Raw genomic sequence first — 13,659 nt, forward strand, 5'->3', positions numbered from 1 at the left:
CTTAGATTATTCCTCAGTATAACTTCATTACTTCTGAAGAAAATTACATTTACACAAATATATGACTATTGTTAAAAATAAGTTTAATTGTATGCATTTATTTTGACATCATTCCCTCTAAATAGGAGATCATACAAGTCAAATAAAAGTCTGATCAGCAAGTAAAAAGTAGAAAAGATTTCACCTTAATTATTCTGAAAAAAAAAAAAAAAAAAAAAAAAGTTGTGTTTTTATTTTAGCAATGTGCTGCTCTAATTAAAGCGCGAGTGTACATCTGCATGGTACTCACAAAGAAAACCACTGTTGCCACGATCAGTTTCCACTAATTTCTTCTGATAATTAAAACAAACATCTCAAAAGCATTATATGCAAGTACCACATGAGACACAGAATTTGTGGAAAAAATGAGTTATTTACATTTATTTTATTTTTACTCCTACAAATATAAACTAGAATCATCTGTACAGTACAAATAAAACTAAAGATGTAATGCTATTTGGGAAACATAGTCAAGAGCTTCTTAAAAAACCCTTAACCTGAGCGTATGAACCCCGAGTCAGCGGGGACCCTTCCTGTGTGTGAGGGCACACGGACTGCACCGGTGTTCACACACATTCTCATCCTTGCACACAGCTGCACACAACACAAAACACAAAGCCAACATGTGACCTCCCAGAGGGCTTCCTGTTTGTAGCAACTGAGCCCCAGGCAGCCAGGCAGCTCTTCTCACATTTCCTCCAGACTCCTCCGAATAGCTTCTTCTAGTTCCACATCTGCATTGAGAAACAGAATGTTAAAACTCAGGACAGACACTAATCAACATGTGCTTTATGTATATTTATCACTATATTCATCTCTTTTTTTTTTTGTTTTGGGAGACAGAGTTTCACAATGTAGTTCAGGCTGGACTTGAACATACAGTGGCCCTCCTGACTCAGCCTCCCTTGTACTAGATTACAGGGGTGTGCCTTCTCTTTGCAAGAGGGAAAGAAAAACCCAAAGTTTCTCCATAGAATGGGGCTGGAGGTACAGCTCAGCGGCGCTACACCTGCCTGGCAAGTGCAAGGTCCTGAGTTTGATTCCCAGTTTTAAAAAAAAAAGTTTCCCCATAGTAAAATATGTGTAGTAAAGCATCTGGATAGGATGAGGTTGAACTTGATATACATGAACTTAATATAAGGAACTGCAAGTTACTTCTAATTAGAGATGGGAGAAGTCAACAACTGATATGTTATCACTTGTTTCAACAATGAAAAAGTATTATCGCTGTTTTTCTAAAAGATCTGAGGTCAGACACATGGAACAAAGGGAATGTCAGCACTAGAAAACAGAAAAATCTTAAGGCGGTGAAGAATTCTGCTTTTTTAAATTTGTCAACTCTACCTCAATAAAGCTGGGGGAATTAGCTTTAAGCTCTTTAGCATCTAAGGCACAGAAAAATGCATGGCCACGTGTCTGAGAACATGTAACATACGTACACCCGCCAAATGCCCACCACACACACCAGCAGCCAGGAAGCAACACTGGGCCAAGGGCTTCTCTCCACCTGCTTTCCGGGAGTGATGCTCCCCAGGGGTGAGCTAAGTGACCACTTCCTGGCTGCACCAGCTCCTTGTGCTGGTTCTTTGCCACTTGGTCTCTCTGAGCCCACCGGGGTCCAGGCCCCAGCGATCCTACACCATGCAGCTGCAGCTCACTCTGCATGGCAACAGTTTGTTACCTTGTCTGCATCCAAACACTGCATGCTAGTATCCACTGTGTGTGTCAGCCAGTCGGGTCAGTGGTTTGCCCTTGCAATTCGAAGGGGCAAGACAGAGCAAAGAAAATCCAGGACACACTCAGCATGGAGAACAAGGCGGCACAATTTTTTTTTTTTTTTTGGTTTTTCTCCGGTACCGGGAACCGAACTCACGACCTTGTGCTTGCCAGGCAGGCGCTTTGCCGCTGAGCTAAATCCCCAGCCCCAAGGTGGCACAATTAAAGGAGCTGCAAAAACTTTTAGCAGCTCCTGGTGGCGCAGGTCTGCAGTCCCGGCACTTGGTAGACCCAGAGAACTGCACAGGCACATTGGAAACAGAGCCACGCACACACGGAAACATTACAGAGGGAGCTCTAACATAGCAGGAAGTTATCTTTTTAATAAATGGTGTGTGTGTGTGGCTCACCTGATAGGCTATGTAGTAAAGAAAAATTACCCATCTTAAGGAATGCAGAAAAATAATTTCTGATATACTCTACATCTAACTGTGATAGGCAAAACAAGTCTCTAGAAGAGAGTACAGGGGAATATCTTTATGGTCATAGTGCAGCAGGGAAAACCACATGGAACAAAGACACATGGACAGGAGTCAAAAGACATTATGGAAAAGACTGCTGACCTGGACTTATTCAAAAAACACCACAGTCCTTGGGAGGCTTAAGCAGGAAGATCACTGACCCCAGGAATTAGGGACCAGTCTAGGAAACACAGCAAGATCCTGACTCCAAAAAGAAAGCATCATTCGATGACCAAAAGGGCAAGTCATAGAGGGGAAAAAAAACTGCAATACATGGGACTTGGATCCAGAGACATCTAAGATTTTCATCCCAGAAAAATCAGTGAAAGGTAATCCAGCAGAACAAGGTCGAGATGTCTGAAAGCCTGTTCACAAAAGATGAGTAAATGGTCAATAAACACTGTTCGTCAAGGCTGGGTACAGCGTGAGGCCCAGGGCTTGGCCCCCGGCACATAAACAACAGCAGCCAAACAAACAGCAAACACTACTCATCAGAAAAATATAAACTAAAACCACAGAAACACTAGTATGCTACTCATCGCATACCCATCAGACCAGCTAAATGTGCGAGGACTAGTGAGCTGACGGATCAAGAGAAACTCAGCACGATCACTTTGGAAAATCACAAGTAGTTCTCCTAAGTGTACATCCCCAAAATGTGGACACATGGGCATCAAGAGACACGTACAGGGATGTCCACAGTTCAGTTACTCCGACAGCCAAAACGTACAAACAAATGTCTGTAAGTGGTGAGCAGACTGTGGTATAAGCAGGTATTAGAAATAAATCGAAGCTACATGCTAAAACACAGGTGACTGCAAAAACAGACTAAAGGAAACCAGACACAAAAGAATATAGCTCATGCCTGGGCTGTCCAATATGATGGACAATGACTCATATATTTACATTAATTAAAACGAAATAAAATGGAAATTCAGTTCCTCAATCAAGCTACATTTCAAGTGCTTAACGCATGTGACTGGACAGTGCATGCACCAGACATCTGCATCATCAGAGCAAACACTGTTGGTTAGTGATGTCCATATGATCCCATTTAAAGTTCAAAATCAAGCACTACCAACCTGCAGGGGGTCACAGCCTGGTTCCAAATGCCGGGAACGACAAAAGGGAAATAATGGAAGAGATGGAAGAGGAACACCTCTAAGGTACTGGAGGTAGGGTGACCTCTCTCAGAGGACAGGTCCTAACCCAGGGACAGCAACCCTTCTAGAGCTCTCAATGATTCGAAGGGCCTGTTGCGGCACGTGAGCCACAGGTTCGCCACCACTGTCCTAAGCGTTGCCTTAAGTCTGTCTTATGCTGGTGTAACAGACCAGCCAAGACTGGGTCATTTACAGAGAAATTTTTCTCTCACAGTCCTGGGGCTGAAGTCCACAGTGAAGAGACTTGCGTTTGGCAAGGGCCTTTCTGCTACATCATGCTATGGCAGAAGCAGGGCACAAAAAAGCAAGAGAGGGCCAGGACTGGTTTTGTACCAACCCACTTTGAGTAACGAACCCATCCTGAGAACACGGAAATCCACTGATGAGTGCAAAACCCTCTTAGGAGCTCCACTTTCCCTGGTTAAAACCACCACAATGGCAGTCAAATTCCAACGAGTTTTCTGAGGGACATTCCAAACAGCAGCCCCGTATCTGTGGAAGTCATCTAATCTGGAAGCAAGGTCTTTGCGAATGGAATTCAGATGAGGTTATTAGGGGGAATCTCAACCCGACATGAATGGTGTCCTCCTAGGAGGGGGAAGATAGCCACAGCAGGGTGGAGGTAGATGCTGAAGCGACGCATCTAGCAGCCAGAAAGTTCCTAGAACTGCCGGAAGCTAACAAAGAGAACTGCTAAAAACCTGATTTTCTTTTTTTGTTGTTTGTTTTCTGAACCAGGGTCTCACTAGGTGGTTTAGGCTGCCTCAAACTCACCATGTAGCCTGGGCTGGCCTTAAACTCTCGGTGATTCTCCTGCCTCTGCTTCCCAAGTGCTGGGATTACGGGTGTGCACCACCACACCTGGCTGTTTTACATATATTTTTATCTATATATTCCAAAGTAACCACCAAATAATAATTCTATAATTCTCCCATCATTTAAAAAAAAGCTTATTAGAGTGAAATAGTAAAATGAACATGAATGTATTAATATTGACAGTGAACATATATGAATTAATCTTGCCAGTTAAAAGACTGGATAAAAACAATAACCACCTACTGCTTCTTCCTATCTTCCCTTACTTTATTAGGGGACTAGTTTGATCTTTGTCAGTTAGTTCCCTTTTATATTTTTATTTTCCAATTAAAACTTTTACCTGTAAATACCGTTAAGTTTTTAAAAAATTTTTATTACTCCCTGTTTGCAGTATGTAATTACATCCCCGTGGGGAGCTGGTTCATGCACACAGCATGTCTTAGCTCTCTTGCCGCTCCTCCTCTCCCTCCCTCCATTGCTCCCCTTTCCTGCCTGCGAAAGATCTGTCTCCCTGCTGGCTATTATCAGTTTTTTATTTTGTTCTTTAATTTACATATACTTTGGGTTTCTCATATTAGACTTACTTAAGCTTAAGTAAAATAAGGCAACAATTTAAATGTTGCTTCATTTTTAACTGCCATTTTAAATGGTAAAAACAAAATAAAACCCTGTCAACCAATAATTCAAAACTATTCTTTGAGAATGAAAAAATTAAGACATTCTCAGATCAACAAAAACTGAAGCTCATTACTACCAGATGTTCCATTCAAGAAATGCTAGAGAAAATCCTTTAGATTGAAAATAACTAACATTAGGTTGTACTTCAAAGCCATATGAATAGACAAAAGCACGCGAGGAAAGTCTGTTTATTATTCTATTCTGCAGCTGGGTCTGTGTCCCTCTTACTCTTTCTGTCTTCACTGCACTCTCTTTGAAGGTAATTATGAAGAATAAGAGAGAATTCAATGATAGGGGTCAGAAGACCCTATACAGAAACGGTATCTACATAATTTTCAACCTGTGAATCTCAAGACAATACTTTGAAGCCTCAGTTTAAAAGAAAAATGAAGAGACGATGGTATTTTGACTGACACAAGACCCTTAGGGCATTATTGTGGGTTACCACGGCCACTCAGTACTTTTCTAATGAAATTACATACTTTAGCATAATGGTAGCTGGCTGTGTGCCTCAGCAGCTGCGCCTGAGGGATACTGGAGGCAATCTCTGCATTCGCCCACTTGGTACTACGGAGAGTAAGGTGTGTACACTTGTGCAAGTGTCGGACTGCAGTTTTTACCCACATAATGCTCCGTGCAGCATTTCTGTGTATGTATCCCTGAACCACACCGTTTGTCTGTTCTGCAAGTATCGAATCTGCCACAGTGGAATCCAGGTGTGATGCTCCGTGGCTGTGCCTGGGAAAGCAGGGACCCATCTCTGCGTTCACCCACTTGGCAGAAGAACGGCAGCGAGTGCACAGGCGCTGCAGAGCAGCAACACGTAAGTTTTACCCATGCAATGCTCAGTGCTCAATTTCTTACATTTAGGACTTATTTTTTAAAAAAGTTTTCTTTTGATTGTAGAAGTAGCCCAATTCAGTACAATGGCATATGAAAAATCTAGTTGCTGTAGCTTTAGGCAGTCTATGCCAAAAAAGCCTGCAAAATACGGTATAAAAATATATGCCCTGCTGGGCGTGGTGGCACACGCCTGTAATCCTAGCACTTGGGAGGCTGAGGCAGGAGGACTGTTGCGAGTTCGAGACCAGCCCGGGCTACACAGTGAGCTCAAGGCCAGCTTGAACTGCATAGTGAAACCCTGTCTCAAAAAAGACACACACACATACACACACACACAAATGCCCTGCCAGATGGGAAAACATACACTTTGGATTAGAGATACATCCTGGAACTCAGCCACCGGGTCTTTTATGTGTATAGTAATGAACCCAATGATGTTGTGAGCAGACTTGCTCCCATTTCCAAAACTGTAATGTGACAACTGACAACTGGTTTACTGGTTTCTGACTGATGTTACATTTACTAACAGAGAACAAGTCAACCAGCATAGGCGCTGCACATAAAAACAAAGCAGAAATTCCCAAAGTAATGTTGCAATTTCAAAACAGAACTGTATAGGGGCTGGGGATTTAGCTCAGCGGCAAAGCGCCTGCCTGGCAAGTGCAAGGTCGTGAGTTCGGTTCTCAGTACCGGAGAAAAACCAAAAAAAAAAAAAAAAAAAAAAAAAACAAACAGAACTGTATAGAACGATTTCAGAAAAACAGAACATGGGCCTCAAATATGGCAAAGAAAAACTGGTACTGTACTGCTGCTGTCAACACTGCACCATGATAGAAATACTGATAGGGAAACCTCGACAAAACTGAAGCCTGAGATGGAAACTTTCTACAACAAAATCAAAGGCAGGGGAGAAGTTGATGCGCTATGCAGCAACTATGATGTCACCTAAAACACAGAGCACTGTTCAACGGTTGCGTTTCACTTGATCCTGAACATGTGTGGCATGAATAGTTTGATAGTTTCCAAGGAAGACAACGGGGAAAATATGGAGAAATTTTCTTAGAGAATGGGGACTGGAACTCGTAAGAGCTCATTTACAACAGAGGACAAACAAATTGTTTCTGCCCAGAGAACTATGCAAAAAAATTGTGGAGCACAATGGTGAGCTTACAGGTGAATAGGCAGGTGCAGGCTCCCATAGACCTAGTACGACAAAAGGAAAATGAAAAAGATGTCAACTGTGCCCTACAGAAAACAAAACATGCCTGCTACCAATGTAAGTGATACTTGCGTATGGAGCATGCAATTTTCATATGTGAAGACTGCCTTGGGTGTGACAACTGAAGCAAAGATTATTTCTGTAGTACACTTTTGTTTGTATTTTCATTGCAGGAATTTATTTCTGATGTTATCTTTTAGGTTTTGTAAGCAACTACACAGCTGATGTGAAAATGTTGATGTCTATTCCAAGCACTCATTACATATTTGGTATTTTACTTTATTGATATCTTATTTTCCTGCTAAGTGCACAATGTACAATATATTAAGAAGCATCTGACAAAACAGCAAGACCAGCGAGATGTCAATATGTCCTACAAAAAAGACATGAAAGCCAAGCACATGTGCTGTCAGTGTGAGTGAGACGCGTGTACGGTATGTGCAGTTGTTGTGTGAAGACTGGCTTGGGTGTGCCAGCTGAAGCAAAGACTATTTTTGTTTTAGAGTTCTATTGGTATTTTAACTGTAGGTTTTTTTGTTTTGTCTTTTTGAGACAGGGTTTCACTATGTAGTTCAGGCTGCCGTAGGCTGGCCTCAAGCTCATAGTGATTCTTCCGCTTCAGCCTCCTGAATGCTGAGATTACAAGTATGTGCTACCATGCCCGGCAGAGATCTTTTAATTTTTTTTGTGTGTGTGTGTACTTGTGTGTGGTGCTGGGGATGGAACCCAGGGCCTTGTACACATATGGCAAGAGCTCTACCACTAAGCCTCATCCCCAGCCCTCTCACTGTAGTTTTTATAGGATTTTATTTGTTATTTTTTAGACTTTGAAAAATCAAAAAATAGTCGATGCTGAAAATTTATGTTGTTTTAATAAACATTCAATAAATATTAAAAATTCAATACTTTTTTGATTTTTTCCTGTTAGGTACTCATTGCTTAATACACTAAAACTCATAAAATTAAAATTAATAATTCAACAATAGAAAAATATTCTAAAGAACTGACACAGATCTTATATACCCTTCAGTATGCTCCTTGTACATAAAATTGCCATGATGGTCATGGGGTGATGAGCAGTTTTGAAAGTAATAGTTTGCTTTTAAAGAGTAGCCAAATTTTTAAAATTAACACTGTAGCTTCTTTTCTTTTTTTGGTCTTTTTGAGACAGGTCTTGCTATGCTGTTCAGGTGGCCTTGAGCTCACTTTGTAGCCCAGGCTGGTCTCAGACTCGCAACAATCCTCCTGCCTCAGCCTCTCGAGTGCTGGGATTACAGGTGTGCGCCACCATGCCCGGCTTTTAACACTGTAGTTTCTTGTATCCCTTCTTTGTTCTTTAAGCTGGTCACAATAAAGCCAGGAGTGGTGGCACAAGTCTGTAATCCAGCACTGGAAAAATTGAGGAAAGATGGTCACCACAGGTGTGAGGCCAGCCTGGGCTGTGTAGTGAGTTCAAGGCCATCCTGGACTACAAGTGAGATCCTGACTCAAAAAACAAAAACAAAAACAAAACTGGTTGCAAAATGAAGTTAGTGTTAATAATACAGATGACTGCTATTAATCCAAGGAACTTAGCGCGGGCGGCAACCATTCACATGTCTTTTTCCAGGGCTCTGAGTAGGCACACCTCCACAGTAGAACTTGTAGGAAGGTGAATGAATGATGTGAATAATGATCATAATCATACAAACAGCAGCAACAACCAATACACACCCTGTTTACCATTTGCCATGTTATTCTTGTAAAGTAGGTTTACTATTATTTCCACTTTTAAACACAAGGAAACTGAAGCACAATGAAGTTAAGCAGCACTTGACACATTCAACAGTCAAGAACAGTAAACCCTGGGGAAGAGGTTAGAAGAACCTGCTTTGCAGAGGTACCATATTATATATACTGTATTTGAATATCTAGTTCCCAACAACAAAAGAATAAAAATAATATAAACAGCAAAATGTGAAGTGAGATGACTTGTCTAATGTTCTACAACATGTAAAACTCAGAGCCAAGTTTTAACTTCGGCAGTCTAAATCCAATGTCACATTTTACCACATTATGTAGCTTCTATTTCTCCTGTTTAGTACACAAGAGATTTTATATGTAAGATTCCTATGACTGGGATTGGCCTGCATGGTCCGAGCTTGATACTGTTTATGGAGGACAGTGAAGGATATGCAAATTGTCTGGAGTGGGAAGTTAGGAAAAGTTTGCCTTCTGCCATCGTTTGTCCATGATACTACTGTACTGGGAAGGTAAGGAATTAGAAACTGGAGAGGATATTTAAGTATTTGTAAGCTTTGTTATCCCAGTCTGGACAGTAGCATTACTTTATTTTCATGGCAAAATCAATGCTTTATTAACAACAGTCTTCTCCCAAATGGCCTTTGTATTAATTTTCCTTATCCAGTTACAGTGACATGGGCCCATTTGGCTCATATTTTAAGACTGTCATGAAATTATTTGTTCAATAAGAAGCTTCATTCAGTGCCAACTGGTATGCTGGGTGCTACTAAAGGAAAAATAAATAAAACATGATCCTAATTTCTCGAGAAAGTCAGTTGAGAGATGTAGACAGAAATATTTTAAATCCACTTAGGCAGTGGCAGCCTAGCGGAGGCAGCAATTAGTATTCTATCTAAAAAAAAAAAGCAAACTGAGAAGCACTGGTCACAGAAAATTCTACGTGGTCCAACCTAAGAGATGACATTTAAGCTAAGTCTTGTTGGGTAAAGAGGAAAAGAAGTAAAAGCATTAGAACTACACAGATCCTCCTCCTTAACTGGGTAGAACACTGCATGGTCCTCATACTTTATGCTACTCTTTGACTTTCTTGGAAAAGAGAAGATTGTGTTGGAAAGAAAATCAAATGATATCTAGTAAAAAGTTTAAACTATTTTTTCTTGAATCCCTTTGTATTCTTTTTCCAAACTACAGAATCATAAAAATGTAAAACTTCAGTCTCCAGACCATACAATGAACTGCACAGGCAACAAAGTGGTAGAGGTTTTGGTACAGATATACTTACACACAACTCAGGTTTCTCGGGTTAGCTACAAGTCCCCCAAATTGTGAAGGTTTCCAAAGTGTGATTACCTGAAAAGTTCTAATTTTGACAAGCATTTTCCTGGAATTTGTCATGAGTTGCAGATAAACACTGAAAGATCTAAATTCCTTACATGATCTCTTTTAGTGGCCTTGACACACAACACAGCTGGCGATTTTTGTCTGACTCCTTATATGGCTCTAAGCACTGCGTTAGACTGTGAAAGACCATGTTTGAAAAACAAGTGGGACAAACTAACTGTTTCAATTAGGTTGCAGATTTTCTCCCAATTTTATTTAACCATGTAATTTTGTCTATGAGAAAGATCAGGATTTTCTAGCTTATCAGAAGGACAAATCCATTTCAAAGCCAGACTCAAATGCCCAAAGCCCTAACAGCGTTCTCCCACCTTAGTCAAATTAACTGCATTATACAACAGATGGAGTAAAGCACAGAAAACAAATGAACTGTGTGATTGTGTAAGGTGAGGGTGAAGGGGTGAGACAGGGAGGGAAAGGATTCGCTCTACTAGGTTACCTTCCGTGGATCTCAATTCTTCTACAGAAGAACTTTTCACACCCATGTTATCATCACTGTCACACTCTGTAAGAAACAATCGACAAGTGCAAATGCATTTCTGAACAAGTCATTGTGCCATAAACTGCCTATTCTCAACCAACATCATTTTCAGTGACTTCCCTTACACCCAAGCTAACTCATTTTTAGTACTGTACCACTCACCCAGCAGGGTTTTAAAAAATGCTAACCAAATATTAAAAATGATAATTAAGTTAAAGTCTTCTTCAGTTTTATTTTACTTTATTTTTTGCCTGAGACAAGGTTTCACTATGCAGTCCAGGCTGGCCTTGAACTCACTTTGTAGCCCAGGCTGGACTCAAATTCACAGCAATCTTCCTGCTTCAGCCTCCTGAGTGCCGGGATTACAGGCCTGCACCACTATGCCTGGCTACAGTTTTAAAATCATATGCATTCATCTCTAGAGGGATAATACCATAAACTTTAATTAATAATGCTACTGAATGGCATAAACTCACCTGCTGTGCTAACCTGCTGTGCTATAATGAGACCCTTATAAATGACATAATTGACCAAATGTTACAAAAATCACACAAAAGCTTATGGTATTATCAGTATCCTAGTATTTGGCTAAATATTTTTAACTAAAAATTTCAGTGCATAAATGCCAACTTACATCAATATATTAATTATACATACATACACATATGTACAGGTATGTACAAGTTAGATATCAACATGATATACATGTTATAATGACTGAACTGGGAGTTAAATAACTGAATACAAGTTTTGCACATATTGATTTCTGTTCTAACAAAACATACATTAAAAATTAAAGACTTAGGGGTTGGGGACATAGCTAGGCTGTAGAGTTATTGGCTAACATCATGGATTTCACTGTCTATAAATAAAAATTAAATTCTTATATTTCATCATATTCCTTTCTTGCTGAAATACACTGTTAGAAGTCATCTTTTAAAGCACACTCCTTCAAATACTTCAAGCAATGTTTTAGAGAAATAAAACATTTCACTTACAGTCTGAAAAACGAAAGTAACCCTTTCAACATCATGAACAAAGACAAAATACTCCGGAGTTTGTGTTACTGCAGTTGAAAGTCAAGGTCAGTCAAAGGCAGGTGTCCTAACTGATCCAAGCACGGCCCTACTGCATGCAAGGCCTGGGCAAAACTGTATGTCTGGATCACTAGAGTTAGCCTGACACTGCGCTGCCAACTTCACAAAAGGTTTCTTTAGCTTCAAGCAACTGTGCCATTCGGATGGCCGCCCCCAAACAGCCCAGTCTCACTAACAGGCTAAGAAAACCACAGGCAGAGGAAGTTTTAGAACTAAATTGAAGAGCTAGGTCTACAAGGAAGGGCTAGGGCTGGAGCTCAGTGGAGGAGAACTCCCCCAGGGTGCAAGGCGCAGTGTCCCCTCCCTAGCACAGGAAACAAAAGTGTTAGAAGTAAATTCAACAATTACTTTATATGCCTGTTCCACAATGCTACCTCCATCATCTATTCTTTCATATCACCAAGAACTTTCATATTTAGTTGTGCTTGTTTGTTTTTTTTCCAGTACCGGGAATCGAACTCATGACGTCGCGCTTGCCAGGTAGGCGCTGTGCCGCTGAGCTAAATCCCCAGCCCCCATATTTAGTTTTTAAAATGAACTTAAAACATTTGTACAATTGCTAAACAACAAAGATGTCAACCATAAATAAATGTGTCCACCTCATTCATCCAAGGTAAAGCCACATCAAAGAGATGTAACAGTCTTATTATTTTTTTTTAGATACCGGGAGTCAAACCTGCCAGGCAGGTGCTGTGCTGCTGGGCTATCCCCAACCCCAAGGATGCAACAGTCTTAAAAACCTGTAAACAGACCATCTGATAATCTACTAGCAAAATCTTTTTCACTGTATCTCACCCTCCAGGGAGTAGACATTGGTCGAACACTGCCTGTATTAACTTCTGGGTATTTTGGAACATGTACCAGGTGGAGGAAAGGTGGCACAGACAAAGGATGTGTCTTGCAAGTGATTTAGAAGCGTACGCTGTACTCGAATAGCTCCTCTTTGGGGTTCCTGTGCCACCATGTGGAGCAGCCTCTCAAGATGGTAACACTGTACTGGTTTAATTACGAGCTAAAGGTCCCAGGGCAAGTACAGGGCTAGTCATCGCCTTTGACCAAGTCTGCCACACAATGCTTAACTCTATAAAAAAGCACCAGAAGTCTTGTGAACATAGTTTTATCGCTGGGTGTAATGGCACACATCTGTAATCCCAGCACTCGGGAGGCTGAGGCAGGAGGATCATCACGTGTTCGAAGCCAGCCTGGGCTACAAAGCGAGCTCAAGGCCAGCCTGAACTGCACAGTGAGACCCTATCTCAAAAAGACAAAAAAAAAAAAGCAGAAAACCAAACTTGTTTTATCTTCCAACAACATCAGTCTTCTTGAATATTGGAAAAAGCAAACTTTTTAATCTTTATGTAAATGCTGCAGTGTTATTAAACTATAGCAGAACATCTTTCATGATTTTCATTCTTAAAATATTTCACACTAGGTGGTTATCTGCATTGTGTCTCCATCTCTGAAACATGACATGAGTTAAAATGAAAACGTGTTTGTGAAAAACAGAAAGTCCAGCTGGCGCCTCTGATTAGATCACAGAAATGATCCCTGAATCTTGTAAGTTTTAAGAAACTTAAAATGTTATAAAAAAAATAGAGCTGAGAAGGAGAAGGGTGTAATAGAGATCGATTAAGGAGAGGCCGCTAGCTGTTTAGCTGTCTCTATAAGCATTTATCCACATATCACACGACGCTGGTGATGGAACCCTGAGAGGACACAGCCATACCTTGCACCTACTCTGCTCACCACCAAGCACAAAAGAATGCCTTGGGGCCAAAATGATTGCAAATCAACATATTGAAACAGCAACTCCAAATATCTCTATTTTTATCTAGTATCTCCTGAAATGCTTTCCACTAACTGAAGAAAATCTGCTAGTGAAACTAAATACACAATACCACATGTTCACTGACTCTCATGACCCTATTTAAGGTACTTTCTAGAT

The 13,659-nt window shown here is 40.7% G+C and overlaps 1 protein-coding gene across 1 annotated transcript in view; it reads right to left on the reverse strand.

The window, feature by feature from the left end:
- Positions 1-392: 392 nt before the first annotated feature.
- Znf451 (zinc finger protein 451) overlaps positions 393-13,659 on the reverse strand; it is a gene marked incomplete in the record, with an annotated part of 83,708 nt that continues 70,441 nt past the window's right edge. The window contains 2 exon segments of the mRNA XM_013505835.1: positions 393-773; positions 10,576-10,641. Coding sequence (XP_013361289.1) covers positions 727-773; positions 10,576-10,641 — 113 coding nt within the window.

This window comes from Chinchilla lanigera, unplaced genomic scaffold, assembly GCF_000276665.1.
Source record: "Chinchilla lanigera isolate Chin_1 unplaced genomic scaffold, ChiLan1.0 scaffold00101, whole genome shotgun sequence".
Lineage (NCBI taxonomy): Eukaryota > Metazoa > Chordata > Mammalia > Rodentia > Chinchillidae > Chinchilla > Chinchilla lanigera.